At 39.6% G+C, this 19,775-nt stretch overlaps 1 protein-coding gene across 1 annotated transcript in view; it reads right to left on the reverse strand.

Moving 5' to 3' along the window:
• SPAG17 (sperm associated antigen 17) overlaps nucleotides 1–19,775 on the reverse strand; it is a gene marked incomplete at its 5' end in the record, with an annotated part of 221,964 nt that overhangs the window by 37,502 nt on the left and 164,687 nt on the right. The window contains 8 exons of the mRNA XM_082615114.1: nucleotides 4,230–4,361; nucleotides 9,762–9,864; nucleotides 10,593–10,692; nucleotides 13,261–13,308; nucleotides 13,529–13,628; nucleotides 15,592–15,637; nucleotides 16,174–16,287; nucleotides 17,250–17,432. Of these exons, the coding sequence (XP_082471240.1) occupies nucleotides 4,230–4,361; nucleotides 9,762–9,864; nucleotides 10,593–10,692; nucleotides 13,261–13,308; nucleotides 13,529–13,628; nucleotides 15,592–15,637; nucleotides 16,174–16,287; nucleotides 17,250–17,432 (826 nt within the window). The remainder of the gene's footprint in view (nucleotides 1–4,229; nucleotides 4,362–9,761; nucleotides 9,865–10,592; nucleotides 10,693–13,260; nucleotides 13,309–13,528; nucleotides 13,629–15,591; nucleotides 15,638–16,173; nucleotides 16,288–17,249; nucleotides 17,433–19,775) is intronic.

Here is a 19,775-nt window from a genome sequence, read left to right on the forward strand (position 1 = left end):
CAAACAAACTTTAAACAACTGGGATGGTCCAACTAGTGGAATCATCTGAAATTACGGCTGAATCCGACACAACTGAAGAACAAGTCATGGTTCCCTGTTTCTATGCTGAGGTCAGCTGTGGTATTTATGCACAACAATGTTTTGGTTTTGGTTTTTTGCCTCATCTCAGAGCATAGCTTTATTTACTTTATCTCTGAGCACGGCTTCCCTGTAGATGGAGCGTATTTCTCTGCCCCGTTGACTCTGAGCTCAGCCTTAGGGCTTGCTTTGACCATAAATGTACGTGGCAGCGGCTGCGCCAGTTCTGAGCAGAGGCTGAGAGCGGCAGCCCGCAATCCATCTCTCTTGATCCTCCTGATTCACCTCTCCTGAGCTCTGACCCTGTGTCCTGAGGACAGCCAGCCACAGAGGGTGAGGCTCCTTCAGCACGGGAGCGGAATACACCTGAGCTCTGCCTGCAGCCGCGGGTGTGCTGAAAAAAAGCTTAACAACTGCCTCCGCGGAGAAAAACCGACCTGGTTGGTACACTTTGCAAGTGTGTGGCATTTGCTGATTTCTCACGGTGGCTGACTCACACTCTCAACGTGGTGTCATTGAATGTGGGGCTGGGAAGAGAAAGATCTCAGGGGCCTGGTGCCGATTCCAGCACGTGCTGCCTGCAGGCTGCACAGTCAGTTCACAGCCCCCAAAACTGGTTGCTTAGCCACTATAGGATTTATGCAGTGTTATCATAGCGAATGCTGACAAGTTCAGTTTTATTTCACCAAATCCAAACCTCCTCTGACTCTCTTTTATTTCCCAAACATTTCTTGTACTATTACCAAATAAGAATACTCTGATCTACTTACAATGGCTTCCAGTTCATTTCTACTCAAGCTTTTGAACACATTCTTTTTTTTTTTCTTTTTGTATAAAATACTCTTTTCTCTTCCCTACATCTGCAGGGTAGTGTAGTAAACTATAGAGAATTCTGAGTCAAAAACTCATTTTCTGGCTCTGGCGCGGTCCCAAATTTGCTGTATGATTTTAGATGTTGCTTGACTTTCTCTAGGTTTCAGTTTCCTCAAGCGAAATGAGGCTTGTCTCAGGTGATCCAATCTTAAACTTTAAAATCTATGCAATTGTATTTATTCTTTAAGACCACCTCTCCCATAAAGTTTTCCTCACTGCTTGTGTTAATCTCTTCCTACTCTGAACTTCTTTAAACTTTATTGTTTATATCAAAATTTAATTTACCACTTATAGTGGAATCACATTATTGTCTCTTATTAGCTCAAGTATTTCAGCGTGTAGGGGTGCCGTAGGTGTCCCTCTTGTTTCAAAACAAATTTTTTCCTCCTTCAAACACTCCCATTCCTTTGAATCTCATGACATTGTACTGTTTTACCTATGACATCTCCAAGTAGTTGTCATTTACTGACCTTCTCAATCATTCCCTTGATTCATTGCAGATCTTGACACCTTGGATGGTCTTCCACTTCATGGCTTTTGGTGACATCCCCTGGATGACCCATCCAACACCCTGTCTGCTCTGATTTTTCCATCGCCCTCTTTCTTCATCTTTTCCTCCTCTCCATCTCAGAAACTCCCATGGTCACATCTTTGCCCTTGGCAACACCAATAATTTTACCACTTTCCAAATCTCTGTTTCAAGCTCCCCTCTCTAGATCACTACTTCCTATTCTTCTAGCTTATTACTCTATCATATCTGTCAAGCAATTATTTGACCTTCTTGAGACCTCTAATCAATGGACACTGTCACTTTAAACAATCAGACAATCAGTCACCCTTTCTTGTTTTGCTTTCCTGTTTCTCTGGAATGGATTTTATATTCTTATCATTATATCCACTCCTTTGCCATCACACTCACTCACCTCCCCAATACCATGTATCTGTATACTTTCTCCTCTCTCCTGTCACTGTGGATGAGGTGACCCTACTCACATCCGAGGTCAAATCTGCCTCTCAGGGTCTGCCCCAAATGTCATGTTCTCTCACCTTCTTTAACACTTTGCTATCCTGCCATCAGGCTCCCTTCTCCTGCATCATAAGTTGTCTCTTCCTACAGAATTATCATCATTTGCAAATCAACATGCTCTAGTATGTCTGATTTTAAAAAAACCTCTCACTTGGTCACACATCTCCCTCCCGCTGCAGTCCTGCTACTTTATTCTTTTCCGCAAAACTCCTGGTTACATCTGTGTATTCCTGCTGCTGCTGCTGCTGATTCCTCTTTAGCCATTCTATACATAAGCAGCTTCAGTTGGCTTTGGTCTCCCCCGTGCCCTGGAACTGCTCTTGTCTAGATCACCAGTGATCACTATTGCCCAATTCCATGGTTATTCTTTATCTTACTCGACTTTTGAGGAGCATTTAATATACTCGGAACACTCAGTCATTTTCACACTCCTATTTTTCATCTACCTTGCTGGGTTTTTCTTCTTAGCTACCTTAACTGGCTCTTCCTCTGCCTGATTTTTACATTCTAGAGTTTGCCTTAGGTTGGTTCTCAAAGCATGGCCCTGTATCAGCAACATCAGCACCATCTGGAAACCTGTTACAACTACCAATTCTCAGCCTCACAACTGGTCACATTAGTTAATTTAGGAATCACCCTTGATTCCTCTTATTTCTCACCCTCATGTCCAATCGATGAGCAAGCCCTGTTGTCTCTACCTCCAGGATATATTTCCAATTTATTTGCTTCTCACCATCTCCACCTCGAGCTCCTTAGTCCAGGTCTCTGTTCACACTCACACGTATCTTCTGTTGCTTCCTCCCTGCTTCCACCTTCCCCACTTCTCCCTTCCCTCGCCACGAGCTATTGCCCACACATCTACCAGAGGGACCTTTCTCAAATATAAATTAGTCAGGTAACGACCCTGCTGCTCAAAACCTTCCAGTGGTGTTTGACTACAACTCCACTTAGAATAAAACTCAAAGTTCCCTATGCAGCACCACGGGATCTCACTGCTGTCCCTCTCTCTGACCTCATCTTCTACTTGTCCTGATGCCCATTTTCTTCCAGCTCCATGTCTTATTTTCTGTTTCTTCTCTCCTCAGGGCCTTCATATTTGCTGTTCCCACTACTTGGAATAGTCCTTCCCCCCAGTCTTTGAATGGCTGCCTCCTTCTTGTCCTTCTTGTCTCAGCTCAAATGTCCCTTCACAGAGGGGCCTTCAAACCCCCTAATGGAGTGCTGTCTCTCTCCCCGAGACACTCTCCATACATTATACTGTTACATTATGTGACACCATTTGTTATAATCTGAATTTGATGTGTTTACTTATTTATTGTCTAGGTTTGCCCATAGCATGTTCAGCTGCATATGTCTTTGGCTTCTTGATTGCTGTATTTCCATGCCTAGAACAATGCCTGGCATTGAGTAAATCACCCCCTAAATGAATAAACCTTATAAGAGAGAGAAGATTAAATCAGGAAGGCAAAAGGCTTGTACAAGGTAAATCCCTAATTCACCCATAAATGTGGCAAGATGCTCCCTCTATAAGAGGTAATTAAGACCCCTCAGCAGATTCCCAGCTCACTTTCAATATTGAACATGCCCACAGGAATCAAGGGGTGAAAATGTATCTACACAATTTAGATTACTCTGTTTTTCTTTCTTTCTTTCTCTTTTTACCACCCATATTTAGTTGAATTAACTGCTGTGAAATCAGTATAATGTGACTCCATGGGAACTAGATATTATTCTGTAGTATTCCACACTTCAGTTTCTGCTACCCCAATAAGTCGATGTGTTGTGCAAGACAGAGACTACATCTTACGTTTCTCTTCTAGCACCTGCGGAACAAGGAAGTAATAGGTAAATCTAAGTCCTACTACCAAATCACTGGCTGCTCAAACAAAGCTACCAGGTTCCTGAGTTTCAGTAAATCACACAAGCTCTTAGAACAATGAGGGATAAAATAAAATAATAAATGAATCAAAATAAAATAAAATGAAGAAATAAAATAACAAATCTTAAAAAAAATATTTGTTATCTCTTTCCTTCAATGTGGGACTTGTAGTCATTCTCAAAATATTTTTTGAGATACTTTGATGTGCTAAGAAGCCTTACAAAGTCCCATAGGTTCAGGATCCATGACCCTCTAGAATTTTTTCTGTAACCACCAACCATGCCCTCAGCCCCCAGGGCCATCTCCCATACTCCAGAAAGACATAATGTTCAGTGCTGAGAAACAATGAGATAAAGCAAACGACTGCCATACCTTTGATAGATACTGTTAAATTTTCAGTTTGTTTCTGGCTAGCAGACTCCTTGGTATTCACAAAGTTCTCCGAGTTTGGAAGACTAAGCGTATCTGAGGATTCCTGTTCTGAAACTTTTTTTTTCTGGGAATCTTAAAAAGAAACCCAGAACAAATATTTTAAAGTGATATTCTGGACAATGATACAGTGACTACTAATGTTTGTATTACAATGAACAAGGGGCCTTTCCCCCAACTGTCTTTAGAAGACTAAATGGAAGAAAGCCATTAAGAGGCTGGAATTATCATTATATGACAAATGTTTGCCATTAACAAACAGGACAGTATCTATAAGACTCAAACTCCCAAGGAGCTAGCTGTTTCTTTCCGGGCCTTATGACCACATAGTAGTTGTTACCTTGTTGGCTTATGAAACAGGGACCAGGTAATTTGACCTACTTTTACTTGGCAAGAGTAACTAAAAGGTGATGTTTTTTAAAAAGTTTCCACTCTTATATCCATTTATTACTATGAACATGTAGCTCTTTATTAAAATGCACTCTAAGAAATCAGTGCAAAATGAAACAAATTTTAAATAAATATATCAAGGACTGGGGATGCAAACACATTTCAACTTGTGTGTACGCCAACCCTGGTTAAATGGTGGTGGCTGCCTGGAGGACTGTGTTGAAGAAACTGTGGCCTTGCCCCCTTTCAAGGGAAGAGTAGGTTTGATTGGTTAGTGTCGTCTGCCCAGGGTGCAGGTGGCAACACAAGCACCATCAGACTTCATCCCTGATTTAGCCCCATCACATCTACAAGTCATTGTTCCAGCCTTAATCTTTGCTTTGCAAACTCTGTGGTAATTGGCTGTGCTCATTCCAGGCAGCTGAATTTGTGGTATTGTACAGTAGAAAATCCCTCTATCTGGGCATTTTAACCACCCAGTTTATTAAAGAGAAGCACTAAATTTCATTTCATCCCTAAATTCTTCAACATGCATCTCCTGAAATGAAGACATTCCCCTCCACGTCCACAATACCATCACCAAACCCAAAAACACTTACAGTAATCCAGCAATGCCCTCTCATATACAGTCCCTAAATCAAACTCATGTAATTCATCCAAGTATTTTCGATAGCTGTTTTTTTTCTCAATCCAGCATCCAAAATGTATGTATCACAAGTAGTTTTTATACCTCTTTTGTCTTTTTTATTATAGAACAATCACCTCATGTTTAAAAATTTCTTTAATGACATTTACTTTTTTTAACATCTTGATTGGAGTATAATTGCTTTACATTGTTGTGTTAGTTTCTGCTGTATAACAAATTGAATCAGCTATACGTATACATATATCCCCATAACCCCTCCCTCTTGTGACTCCCTCCCACCCTCCCTATCCCACCCCTCTAGATGGTCACAAAGCATTGAGTTGATAGCCCTGTGGTATGCAGCTGCTTCCCACTAGCTAGCTATTTTACATTTGGGAGTGTATATATGCCAATGGTACTCTCTTACTTTGTACTCTGTCCCAGCTTATACTTCCCCCTGCCCGTGGGTATATCTCTGGGCTTTCTATCCTGTTCCATTGATCTATATTTTTGTTTTTGTGCCAGTACCATACTGTCTGGATTACTGTAGCTTTGTAGTATAGTCTGAAGCCAGGGAGTCTGATTCCTCCAGCTCCGTTTTTCTTTCTCAAGATTGCATTGGCTATTCAGGGTTTTCTGTGTTTCCATATAAATTGTGAAATTTTTTGTTCTAGTTCTGTGAAAAATGCCATTGGTAGTTTGATAGGGATTGCACTGAATCTGTAGATTGCTTTGGGTAGTATAGCCATTTTCACAATGTTGATTCTTCCAATCCAAGAACATGGTATATCTCTCCATCTGTTTGTATCATCTTTAATTTCTTTCATCAGGGTCTTATAGTTTTCTGCATACAGGTCTTTTGTCTCCTTAGGTAGGTTTATTCCTAGGTATTTTATTCTTTTTGTTGCAATGGTAAATGGGAGTCTTTCCTTAATTTCTCTTTCAGATTTTCCATCATTAGTGTATAGGAATGCCAGAGATTTCTGTGCATTGATTTTGTATCCTGCTACTTTACCAAATTCATTGATTAGCTCTAGTAGTTTTCTGGTAGCGTCTTTAGGATTCTGTTATCTGCAAACAGTGACAGTTTTACTTCTTCTTTTCTGATTTGGATTCCTTTTATTTCTTTTTTTATCTCTGATTGCTGTGGCTAAAATTTCCAAAACTACGTTGAATAATGGTGGTGAGAGTGGGCAACATTTTCTTGTTCCTGATCTTAGAAGAAAGTGTATTCTGTTGGTTTTGGATGGAATGTCCTATAAATAACAATTAAGTCCATCTGGTCTAATGTCTCATATAAAGCTTGTTTCCTTATTTATTTTCATTTTGGATGATCTGTCCATTGGTGAAAGTGGGGTGTTAAAAGTCCCCTACTATTATTATTATTATTATTATTATTATTTTTTTTTTTTTTTTTTTTTTTGCTGTACGCGGGCCTCTCATTGTTGTGGCCTCTCCTGTTGCAGAGCACAGGCTCTGGACGCACAGGCTCAGCGGCCATGGCTCATGGGCCCAGCCGCTCCGTGGCATGTGGGATCTTCCTGGACTGGGGCACGAACCCGCGTCCCCTGCATCGGCAGGCGGACTCTCAACCACTGCGCCACCAGAGAAGCCCATCCCCTACTATTATTGTGTTACTCTCGATTTCCCCTTTTATGGCTGTTAGCATTTGTCTTATGAATTAAGGTGCTCCTATGTTGGGTGCATAAATATTTATAATTGTTATATCTTCTCCTTGGATTGATCCCTTGATCACTGTATAGTTTCCTTCTTTGTCTCTTGTAATGGTCTTTATTTTAAAGTCAGTTTTGTCTGATATGAGAATTGTTACTCCAGCTTTCTTTTGATTTCCATTTGCATGGAATATCTTTTTCCAACCCCTCACTTTCAGTCTGTATGTGTCTCTAGGTCTGAAGCGGGTCTCTTGTAGACAGCATATATATACGGGTCTTGTTTTTGTATCCATTCAGCCAGTCTATGTCTTTTGGTTGGAGCATTTTATCCATTTGCATTTGAGAAAATTATCGATATGTATGTTCCTATTACCATTTTCTTAATAGTTTGGGGTCTGTTATTGTAAGTCTTTTCCTTCTCTTGTGTTTCCTGCCTAGAGAAGTTCCTTTAGTGTCTGTTGTAAAGCTGGTTTGGTGGTGCTGAATTCTCTTAGCTTTTGCTTGTCTGTAAAGGTTTTAATTTCTCCATTGAATCTGAATGAGATCCTTGCTGGGTAGAGTAAACTTGGTTGTAGGTTTTTCCTTTTCATCACTTTAAGTAAGTCCTGCCACTCCTTTCTGGCTTGCAGAGTTTTTGCTGAAAGATCAGCTGTTAACCTTATGGTGATTCCCTTGTATGTTATTTGTTGCTTTTGCCTTGCTGCTTTTAATATTTTTTCTTTATATTTAATTTTTGATAGTTTGATTAACATATGTCTTGGCGTGTTTCTCCTTGGACTTATCCTGTATGGGACTCTGTGCTTCCTGGACTTGATTGACTATTTCTTTTCCCATATGAGGGAAGTTTTCAACTATAATCTCTTCAGATATTTTCTCAGGCCCTTTCTTTTTCTTCTCTTCTTCTTCTGGGACCCCTATAATTCGAATGTTGGTGTGTTTAATGTTGTCCCAGAGGTCTCTGAGACTGTCCTCCATTCTTTTCATTCTTTTTTCTTTATTCTGCTCTGCAGTAGTTATTTCCACTATTCTATCTTCCAGGTCACTTATCCGTTCTTCTGCCTCACTTATTCTGCTATTGATTCCTTCTAGAGAATATTTAATTTCATTTATTGTGTTGTTAATCATTGTTTGTTTGCTCTTTAGTTCTTCTAGGTCCTTGTTAATCATTTCTTGTATCTTATCCATTCTGTTTCCAAGATTTTGGATCATCTTTACTATCATTATTCTGAATTCTTTTTCGGGTAGACTGCCTATTTCCTCTTCATTTGTTTGGTCTGGTGGGTTTTTACCTTTCTCCTTCATCTGCTGCATATTTCTGTCTTCTCATTTTGCTTTACTTACTGTGTTTGGGGTCTCCTTTTAGCAGGCTGCAGGTTCATATTTCCCGTTGTTTTTGGTGTCTGCCCCCACTGGGTAAGGTTGGTTCAGTGGGTTGTGTAGGCTTCCTGGTGGAGGGGACTGGTGCCTGTGTTCTGGTGGATGAGGCTGGATCTTGTCTTTCTGGTGGGCAGGACCAAGTCCTGTGGTGTGTTGTGGGGTGTCTGTGAACTTAGTATGATTTTAGGCAGCCTCTCTGCTAATGGGTGGGGTTGTGTTCCTGTCTTGCTAGTTGTTTGGCTTGGGGTGTCCAGCACTGGAGCTTGCTGGTCTTCGAGTGGAGCTGGGTCTTAGCATTGAGATGGAGATCTCTTAGAGCTCTCGCCAATTGATATTATGTGGGGCCAGGAGGTCTCTGGTGGTCCAGTGTCCTGAACTCAGCTCTCCCACCTCAGAGGCTCAGGCCTGACACCCCGCCAGAGCACCAAGACCCTGTCAGCCATAAGGAATTATCAAGATAGTGGTCACTGGCAAGTGAAACCACAAGAGGAGAGGCCCGTGCTGTGCCTGGTTCTGCTGAGCAATTTTCAGACATTAGCTCATTCTGGCAACAGGGCGACTGGGTCAGCGAGGCAGGATGGTGTCCGTGAGGTGGGCGGCGCTCAGCAGATGCGAGGCCTGAGGGGCCCTGTCGAAGCCCTCAGGGAAGGCCGACAGCGGCCAGGACTCCGGCCTCCTGCGGCTGCAGCCTCTTTAGCGTCTCCTTCCCGATGTCAAGTTGCTCTCACTCCTGCTTTGGTGGCCGTGCCTTTACCCCGAGTTTCTTCATGAGGTAAGCGCTCCCTGAGGTGAAAAGTGCGGGCCTCACTGAAGCATGAGAAATGAGGGTGGAGCCATGGGGCCAATGATATTGACTTTTTTGAATTGTCTGTTCAGTTGTCTTATTAAATGTCTACATTCTGGTTTGTCTGATTGTTTCCTTTTGATTAAATTCAGGTTAAGGATTTTTGGTGAGAATTCTACACAGGTTCTAGGAACAATATTCATATTGCATTATAAGAGAAAACATCTAATGCTAGGTTGTCTCACATATGGTAGAAGTTTGATCACTTGGTTAAGGTGGAAAATGCCATCTCCCTCCATTGTAAAGGCATATTCTCCTCCTCATAATTAGCAGGTAATACGTGAGGTGATAGTTGGAGACCATGTAAATGTCCTGTTCTCCAACAACCTTTCATTACTCCCTTGATTTTTAAATTAGTCAGGTCTTCTTAATGCTTTTAGGTAAATTTTAAGCATACAGGATGAAAACTAAATTTTATTTACATTTTAGTTTCCTCATATAACTCAGCCAAATCTATAATATATAGGTAACACCGTGTTATGTCATTAGCTGTTACTGAGACAAAAAGTGGTAGGAACTAGTTATGTTCTACATTAACAGGAATAAGAGCTACATGAACATATTACCTGGAGGAAGACTGGATGTATCTTGAACAGCTGTTTTGCTTGCATCCTCGTCTTTCTTTGTAAAAGAAGGCAAGTTCTTGGAAAGGGTGTCCAGATAATTAAACTTAAAGGAAAATTCAAAGATTTATTTTAGACTTACACATGGCTGAAAGGCAAGTGCTACAAGCATGCTAAGTTGGTAAACAGTGATAAAAGCATATTTTTTAAGGCCCTGAAAAGGAAGTTTGCAAACTACAAGTTGTTCAAGAAACTGATTAACTCAATTCTGAATTTTGTTAATTAGTCATAATTTCCCATAATTTCTTGTCAGGCAGGCTCTGGTTAATAATAACATCTGGAATTTTCATAGAAGCACAGGGAGTTCTGAACACATGAAAATCCTCCCTTTGCTTGAGAGTTTCAAGGTTTCATAGGAGAGGAGATCCATGCTCTCCTTCCATGGGCTTCCAAGAACTCACAATCTCTCAGTGTTGCCTAAGCAGCTGATGGGTGAGGAGATTTTAATAGAATAAAAACTTCAAAATGGGATTTATCAGAGGATAATCATCAATAGGGAGAATTCAACCCAAAAAGAGCTTAAAATAGATGGGAGAACATAATTAATAGTGATAATGCAAGGCAGGGAGGTAGAGCTGTAGGAATACACTGGCAAAGAATTTCCCTCTCACATGCTGGTGAGGACATGATTTGAAGAGTATGGGTTAGTCAATTGGGTTGATGCTTGAAGCAGGAAAGAAACAACATCAGGATAGGTAGGTTACATTAAAAGCACAGGCATTGTATCAACTTCTATGAAGACTCATTCAATTTTTGTTAATTACATTTAATTACCTGAGACTGATGTAACTTGCTTAGTTCAGATTTCCAGTAGGGCGATATTACTTTGTTCCTAATTTCCTTTAGATAGTTTTGTGTTTTTTCAATTTCCTTCCTGGTGGATATTTCCATAAGGATGCAAAAGAAGACACAGAACATTAACAAAATATGTTATTTGCTTTTGTTTCAGCTCTAAATCCCACAGAAAATGGGGATCACTAACAAAACTGGTAAGAATTAACTCGGGCATTTTTTTGTCAACTTGTTTCAGTTCATCTTCTGCTTCTTGTAGAATCAGTAACATTTCTGACCTCAGAAATTAGACTTTCACGTAAGATAGGAAATAATGATACCAGCTGGTAGTCTGGTTTTACAGTTGATCTCAAAAGGCTACAAACCACATGGATGACCTTTTTGCATGTCTTTCCATTTCTCCGAGGTTTAATTGACAGCTAGATTCTACTGATTTCCAAAATTTCAGTAGCAGTGGTAACACTGAAACCTGGGGAATGAATGGCTTATGAAAAATGCAATTAATGATCACAAAGTAAAATAAAAACAATCATAATCTTGCTAGCTGACTTTCCATATTAGAAAATGTACTGGGGAGGCAATAGTCCAGCTAAAAACTACACTTCCCAGCCTTCCCTCTATATACGGATAGCCAGTAAGATGTAAACTGAAGTCACTGGGTAAGACTTCAGAAAGCTTTTAAAGAGGGCTAACTCAGCTGGAAGGCTTTCCCTTTGTCCTTGCTTCATTTCTTTTCCTACTTCCTAAAATATGAATGAAATGGCTGTAGCTGCAGCAGTCATTCTGCAACTAGGAAGCAAACTTGAGGATGGAAATCATGTGCTAAGAATGATGGAACAGAAAAAAGGAAGGAATCTTAGTTCCTGATGATGAAGTGGCACTGCCTGCCATGGACTGCCCACTTGCGACTTCTTTTACGTTAGGAAAAACAAACTTCTTTCTTGTAAAACACTGATTTGGGGGTTGTCCGTTAAATGCAGCCAAACCTAACCCTATCTGAAATAATTTTCATTTTTAAGTGCTTATTGCATGCCAGGAAAACTTTTCAAAGTACTTTACATTTAATCTTACAATAACTCTATGAGTTACTATTATTATCCCCATTTTATTCGTCAAAAATTCAAGGCATAGAAAAGTAACTAGTAAGAGGTAAAGTCTCAATTAAAATCCAGGTTGCCTGCACCAAAGCCCGTGATCTTGAGAAGTGCTTATGCAAGTCAGCTGTTAGTGAACTGACAGAGATCTTAGATACTAGGTGGTCTAATCAACCTCATTTTATAGATAAGCAAACTGAATTCCTGAAGTAAGTTTTACTGAAGTAAAACAACCAGCTGGAATCATACAGTCTGCAAATAATCAAATTGGAGCTGATTCTAGGTCTGCTGGCTCTAAGACCAGTGCTCTTTCTCTTATACTAGATGGCCTCTCTGGAAATACTGGCTGAATGAAAATAGTCTTATTTAAACAGCTTGAATTTCTCATTAAAATCTCTCTACTAGCTCACTGGTTTCATTCATCAATCTATGGAAGTCTGGCTACTGCCTATCACTCTCTTAAAATTGTTCTTACAAAAGAAATCAATAAACCTTCCAACCGATAAGCACAAATTCCTCTTTTCATTCTCCTTTCTGATTCTTCCATGGCATCTGACATTTGTTGACTACCTTCTATTTCCTTGAAACTTTCTCCCTCCTTAACCCTCCTCCCCTGTCCATTTTCCATGTTGCCAGCCCTTCTCTTTCTAGGACATATATCTAATTATGTGTTTCACTTTCTTCTTCACAAACTTTTGTTGGCTTGCCATTTCTACCTATGGGTTAAAATTCGAAATTGTTAATGTTTCAAAAAATTTTTAAAATGTGAATGGATAACACATGCAAATGTACATAACTCAAAAAGTAGAAAAGAGTACATAATGAAAAGGAAGTCCATCTTGCACTATCCCCTAACCTCTCAGTCTCCTTCTCCACAGGTACTCACTGTCACCAGGCTCTTGGATATCCTTTCAGGGATATTCTATAGGACAGTATATATTTCTAGTTTGACCTTGTAAAGAGGAGTGGCCCATGACCACCTCTCCAACGCATTCCACAAGGTAGCCCAGACGTTTTTATTAAGAAGCATATTCATCCTGGGAGTCATTCTGGAGAGGAGCCATGCAAATGTGTACAGTGGTACCATATGTACTACTATACACTCAATAAATATATCTGGCTTCCTTTCTTTAGGGCAAGAGGGCTGGGGTTGGAATCCTCAGCCAGGATTGAAAGGAAACCAGAGCACATAAGGCTTAGAGCACATTCCTCGTGTGCATTATAAGAATCCTTGCATGTTTACAACTATGCTCTGCATTAAGTTCTAGAATATTTATTAGTATATTAGAATTACCAAAGCACAGAGAATACCTGAGAGCTTCCTTGCTTATGAGAGAGAGAGGATCTACCTAATGGTCAAATGGTCTTCCTCAAAAGATAATAACGTCACTGCCCAAAAGATGAATGACTGCTGGGCAGAAATGTAGCAGAATTTAAAGAACATCGGGAAGCCTGGATGGTAGGACTTTGCAACCCACTCCATTCTAAAATTCTATGACTCCACCAAACTGGGTCTTTCACATGTTTATTTTATGTATAGTTCAGGGTAGAATTACCTCTTTTGAGCTAACTTTTCTTTCCAGCGCTTTGTTGTTTCTGCGTGCCTGTGTAAAAGGAAAGGAAAAAAAAATACGATGAAAAAGGGCAATGTTCTCAGCTTACAGATAATAAAAGAAAACCCACCCTTGTATGATAAATTGTTAACAGCATGGAAGATGAAAGGCTAATTCCTTGATGTAGTCACCCACTGTAGGACACCCGCACCTCTCCATTTCCTCATCATTTCCTTAATACTGGTTGGAACAGATTATTGGATCAGCTTACCTCCATTTCTTTTCAGAGAAATCTGTCTCAAAGTTTTCTGGTGGACATTCTGTAGTATTAGCCAAAGACTGCTTGAATAAATCGGTTAGGTGGGCTGCAACTTTAAAAACAGATGCATTTAACTTTTATCCTCACTTCTTGACAGCCCAACACACAACCAGTACACAATTGTGTGTACACAGTACACACAATTACTCATTTGAGATGTTTTCTAAGAGCCTATATTGAGTCTACCAAGTGATTACTAGAATTTCCATGACCAAGCAATAATATAACAGGAAACCAGGTATCTCTATGAAATACCCTTTTAGAGAACATACATCTTATAGTCAAAATGTAAAATGTAAGTGACACCTTATTTGTCCCACATCACTGGGGGCGTCAGTGTTCTACCTAACTGAATTTCTTCACATCTGAAGCACCAAAGCTCAAAAAAAATTAAACACTTTATTGAAATTGTTTTTCTAAAACAATATCTAAAGATCTAAACCTAAGAATATGAATATAATACAACAGTTATTTGATAATTCGGGCAGTGGTTCTCAGAGGTTATTCCAGAGAACATGGTCTTGGTGGGATGTTAACAGGAGATTAAAAAAGAAAGAAGGTTCCATGTTCCATGGTTATATGAGTTTGGGAAACACTGATTTTTACAAGGTTAAATATGTTTCATTATTGTAGAGCTTTTCTGGACCCTTAATTAGTTCATGTACCTTGTGGCTGTCTAAGAAGGTAAGGCAATATGCAGCATTATGCAAACTTATGTTAGCATAGAACTCACTTTTTTTTTCTGGAGCTGTCTCGTAGACTAGTGTTTTAGGAAGTACTTTGGGGAGCGTTGACTTAGGATCACCACTATTAATGTATCAGGGGCAGCTGTAAACATGCAAGACTCTGATTCCTGCATCTGTTTGTCTGTTTGAAAAATACGTTTGATTTGTCCTTCACGATTGGGCAGCCTGTGCATTTACCTTACAGTGATTGTTCCCTCACACCAGAGGTTAAAATTTCAAATACTACAATGTAGGGTCACCAGATAAAGTATAGGGCACCTAGTTAAATTTGAATTTCAGAGAAACAACAAAAAAATCTTTAGTATAAGTATGTTCCATGTTATTCTGGGACATCCTTATAACAAAAAAGTTTGTTGTTTGTCCAAAATTCAAATTTAACTCAGCCTTCTGCATTTTTATTTGCTAAATCTGGCAACCCTAACATAAGAGGCCACTCAGGTAAAAGAGTGACAACAGAGTGTAAGGACAGGAGACACTGGTAGCTGTGATGGATTCTTTTGTTCATGGCAGTTCTAAAAGGGCAGCTGCTAATCATCTTCAGCTACATGTCACTGTGTGGTAATGGGACATTTCAAGATAAGGAAAATTCAGATACAGAAACAACAAAAGCAACTGTGCAAGACAACACTGTGGGGGACACACAAAACACATCTGTGGGCTGAATGGAGCCCGTGGCTGCCAGTTTCTGACTTTTGTCATATGACCAAAATAGAAAAGAAAACCCCAAACCACAAAAATTCTCCACTGCTTGTCTTCTGTGAACTATGAAACCATATAACCAAGTTTGTTGGGGCTGTATATATCCCCAAATAAATAAGCTTTCCAAGAGTAGACTGCTTGGGCCACATATAGTGCAAAACAGTGCAAGGTTTTGTTGATACCTGTGTAGTTGCTCCAAAGTTCTGTGTGTGTGTGTGTGTGTGTGTGTGTATTGGGAGTAGAGTGTTGGTTGGTTGACTGTTTCCTTCCTGTATGTTTGCTATGTTCTAAATGCAAGTTGAGGCTAACTTAAAAGCCAAATGTCAACTTTTATCATTCAACATGTGATAGTTAAAGATAAATTAGAGGCAATCATGGTTTGAAGGATCTCACAGTTTAGGCAGGAAAAATATATATAAATAAATCATTACAATACAACATGACCAATATGACAACAGAAATATGTACATGGTACTTTGCTATCAGATGAGAGAATAACTGAGAAGTGTATTTAAGATTGTTCCTTTGCAATCTGTAACTATTTTTCAGAAAAATATTAAATGTAATTACCTTCAGTAACATGTCTTTTTGTAGTTTTCTCCATTTTAGGGAAAGACTGAAATGAAGATAGAATTCCTTAATGATGATGATTATATTACATACAAAATTTACTTTGTTTAGAAGGATTCCTTATGTGATCAAATTGATCTTTTATGGAACTTACTATAAAATGAATTAGTTTTTTAATGCCAATACAAAAAGTGATGTGATTTTTTTAGTCATTTCTTTCACATAGCAAATTTCTAAAAATGGAAATAATTTTAAGTGTAGAAATTGATTTTTCTTCCTTCTTCTTATTTCATTCATTAATTCATAAGACATTTCAATGAATGTCAGTTTCTCTGAAGACAATAAAAACTTTTATTTAAGAGCCTTCAGAATTATTTATGATTTAAGGAAGAGCCTAAAAAGCTTTTGGAAAATTCGATATATATAAGGGATCAGAGTTCCACAGAAATAAGAAATTATAAGGAGGGAGAAAATGCTTCATAGAAGTGGCAGAAACAGCTATTATTTACAATATTTTGTCTCGAAGCATTTAATATTGAGACAATAGTAAAACCACTAGAGTAAAAAACATTTCTTTCTCACCATAACTAGCTTGAGGAGATTTGCAGCACTGGCTCTCTCCTCCTCAGTTCTGGAATCTTTAACTGTCATTTCCTGTAGCTCATCTTCTTTCTTTAGAATATGGTTTATATAATCCTAAATCAGTAGAATAAAAGAAATCAATAAAATGCAGAAATATGGTAGAGACAGACACAGAATAGTCAACATCAGCTTGAAATATTACAAAAAGGTTAAGAATATGTAAGTTCACAAGGCTCAACAATCAGTTACTGGTCAAGCAATCTGGAAAGGCTTTTCCTTAATAGGTTAATAAACAAAGACCTGAGAAGTCCAAAAGCAAAGCTTTAAGAGCCACAGGACATTAGAATTGTCTGAGGACCTCAGAGAGGCCCAGCTTCTCATTCAGTGCTCCAGTGTCCTCATCAAGAAAATGGACAGAGTTGGGTTAGATGATTTCTAGAGTCCTTTCCAGGTATAGCCTTTATGATGAGATCTATGAATGTAAGTTACTCAGTTCATGCCTTTGCTTCCAAGAGAAATATACTTTACCTTTTGCATAAATATTTGATCTGTTTTCACAGATAATGGTCCCCTGCTGTATGCCAGGTATTGGGTACATAACCATAAACAAAACACATATGATACCTGTTCTGAGAGAGCTGACACACTTGACAGTGAGATGTTATAGATATGCTTATACAGTTAACTATATATGTACAAATTTTTAGACTATTTCCCAAAACCAACAATCCTTTTCTTCCTCCGACAAGTATCAGGTTAATATGCAGTTCTACCTTTTTCCAGAGGTTACTAGATCAGTTTCCCATATACTGAGAGAGGAGGAGGACGATATTGCAATCACATATAAAAGTTACTTATCTTCTCAATGTCTTTGGGGTCTCAATACTTCCTATACCTTATGGGAACCATTAAGCATTTTCTGCCTTTCAACCTCCTACTCTCTAGAAGATTGACATTTATGTGTTGCATTAGATAAATATTGGCAGAATTACATAATTTCAGGTTCCTCAGGAAACCAAGAAGAATGATTGCTCTGTTCCTGATTCTTTTGGGTCAGGTTACCAGAATTCCATTACCTTCAGGGAAATCTGCAGTTTCAATTTCACCTCATTCTTTATGACCTCGTGCAGGATGAACTGGCGTATCTGTAGCACGCTGGGGCTCTTCTGTATAGGGGCTGGGGCACTCACTAACTGTTTGGACCCAACATCGAGGCCCTTCCAAATCTGAGTGCCAAATGGAGGCCCTGGAGTTTTTTTCTATTAATGAAACAAAGCAAAACAACCACTAAACAAATGAGAATATTTTACCGTTAGAATTGTTTTTTCCACCAAGTACTTATTATGTAGACACTCTATGCTAGGAACCACTCATTAGGGAATACCACAGTGATAAAATGGATCCCTGCTCTCAAAAAGGTTTGCAAATATAAGGGAAACTGGGAACAGAACTGGGCAAGTTTTCCTCTTTAAATATGTTACCAAGAATAAGGATATTTAAAAATCCTGTTGCCTGATGTCCCACTGGATAGCATTTAGGGGAATGCTAAGCCATGCTGTTGCCATGGTGATGCAGCAGCAACCTCGGTTATGCCAAATGCATGCAACTATTCCCTAAAATCCACAGGGAGCCTGAGACACTTGGAATTAACAATCTTTAACTTTTTGGTTCCATGTTCATTTTGACCTGGAGAGATACTTTGAGAGAGAAATCATCCCATAGATCTGGGAAGTCTTTGAGCTCATTCTAGATTAAGCATGCCACTAGAATCTTCCTGGGATCTCTTGGGCAGAAACATGTGTCTTGAGTAGATTCACATCTCTATGTTCTCCTTGTAATTGATTTTCAGGAGTGGTGTGCCCTGATGTGTTTCATTTTAAATTGCTCTTCAATTTCATTCCTTTTTACAGCTGAGTAATATTCCATTGTATATATGTGCCACATCTCTTTATCCATTCATCTGTTGATGGACATTTAGGTTGCTTCTATGTCCTGGCTATTGAAAATAGTGCTGCCATGAACATTGTGGTACATGTATCTTTTTGAATTATGGTTTTCTCAGGGTATATGCCCAGTAGTGATATTGCTGGGTCATATGGTAATTCTTTTTTTAGTTTTTTAAGGAACCTCCATACTGCTCTCCATTGTGGCTGTATCAATTTACATTCCCACCAACAGGGCAGGAGGGTTGGGTTCCCTTTTCTCCACTCACTCTCCAGCATTTATGAAAAAAAATAATAAAATAAAATAAATTGTTCTTCAGTGCCAAATGCCTGGTCAGTGATAGCTACTCAGAGGCTTGCCTGGGTGGCCACTCCAATGGGCATAGAAGGTCATAGCTATAGGAGCTGTGGAGGAAGAGAATGAACGTCCTTCATTAATCTCAGGTGTGGTATATTATTTCTCACAGTGCAGTATTTTCAACTTGGAGATAGTTTTAGTAAACCATTTGGTGTGGTCTTTTCATTTTTCAGATAAGGAGTTAAGACATGCATTGTGACTTTTCCCAAATCCCACATTAATAATTGATAGAGCCAAGACTAGAATTCAGATCATCTTCATTCACCATGTTGCTTATAGGCACCAAACAGAAATATAGGGTCCTGTGGGCAAGCACAGGTCACTACCCACACCCTGCCAGGAGCCTATGCAACACGCCAGGGCCAACTAACCCAGGAGAACACACAGCATGCCTCAGGCTCTTGCAATGTCACACCAGCCTCTGCTGCCACAAGCACTTCCGGCATCTCAACTGTGACTACCGTACCCCTCGCTCTCCCTGGCCTGAGTGAGCAAGAGAGCCCTAATCAGCTGCTGCTTTAACTGCCTACTCTCTGGCCAGGGAACAGATGCCTGAGGGCAGCTTACATGCAGAGGTGAGGTCAAAACCAAAGCTGAACCCCAGGAGCTGTGTGAACAAAGAAGAGAAAGGGAAAGCTCTCTGTGCAGCCTCAGGAGCAGCAGATTAAATCCCTGCAATCGACTTGGGAAACCCTGCAACTGTGGAATACCTGAATAGACAACGAGCGCTCCCAAAATTGAGGTGGTGGACTTTGGGGGAAACTGTGGACTTGCGTTTGCTTTCTGTGTTTGATTTGTTTTTGGTTTTATGTTTACCTTAGTTTAGTTTTTGTTTTCATTTGTGGGTATGTTTATTGGTTTAGTTGATCTCTTATTTTTTGTTTCTCTTTTTGTGAGTGTGTGTGTGTGTTTCTTTGTGTGATTTTGTCTGTTTAGTTTTGCTTTTACCATTTGTCTTTGGGTTCTGTCTGTTTGTATTTATATTTTTTTGCAAGTGTGTTTGTGTATGTTTCGTTGTGTGATTTTGTCTGCTTAGTTTTACTGTTACCATTTCTTTTGGCATTCTGTTTGCTCTTGTTTTTTTCTTTCTCTTCCTTTTCTTCCATGCCATGTGGCTGTCAGGGTCTTGGTGCTCCAGCTGGGTGTCGGGCCTGAGCCTCTGAGGTGGGAGAGCCGAGTCCAGGATGTTGGACCACCAGAGACCTCCCGGTCCCATGTAATATTAATTGGTGAGAGCTCTCCCAAAGATCTCCATCTGAACACCAAGACCCACCTGCACCCAACAGCCAGCAAGCTCCAGT

Source organism: Mesoplodon mirus (genome assembly GCF_964341445.2).
Source record: "Mesoplodon mirus genome assembly, chromosome: 3".
Lineage (NCBI taxonomy): Eukaryota > Metazoa > Chordata > Mammalia > Artiodactyla > Ziphiidae > Mesoplodon > Mesoplodon mirus.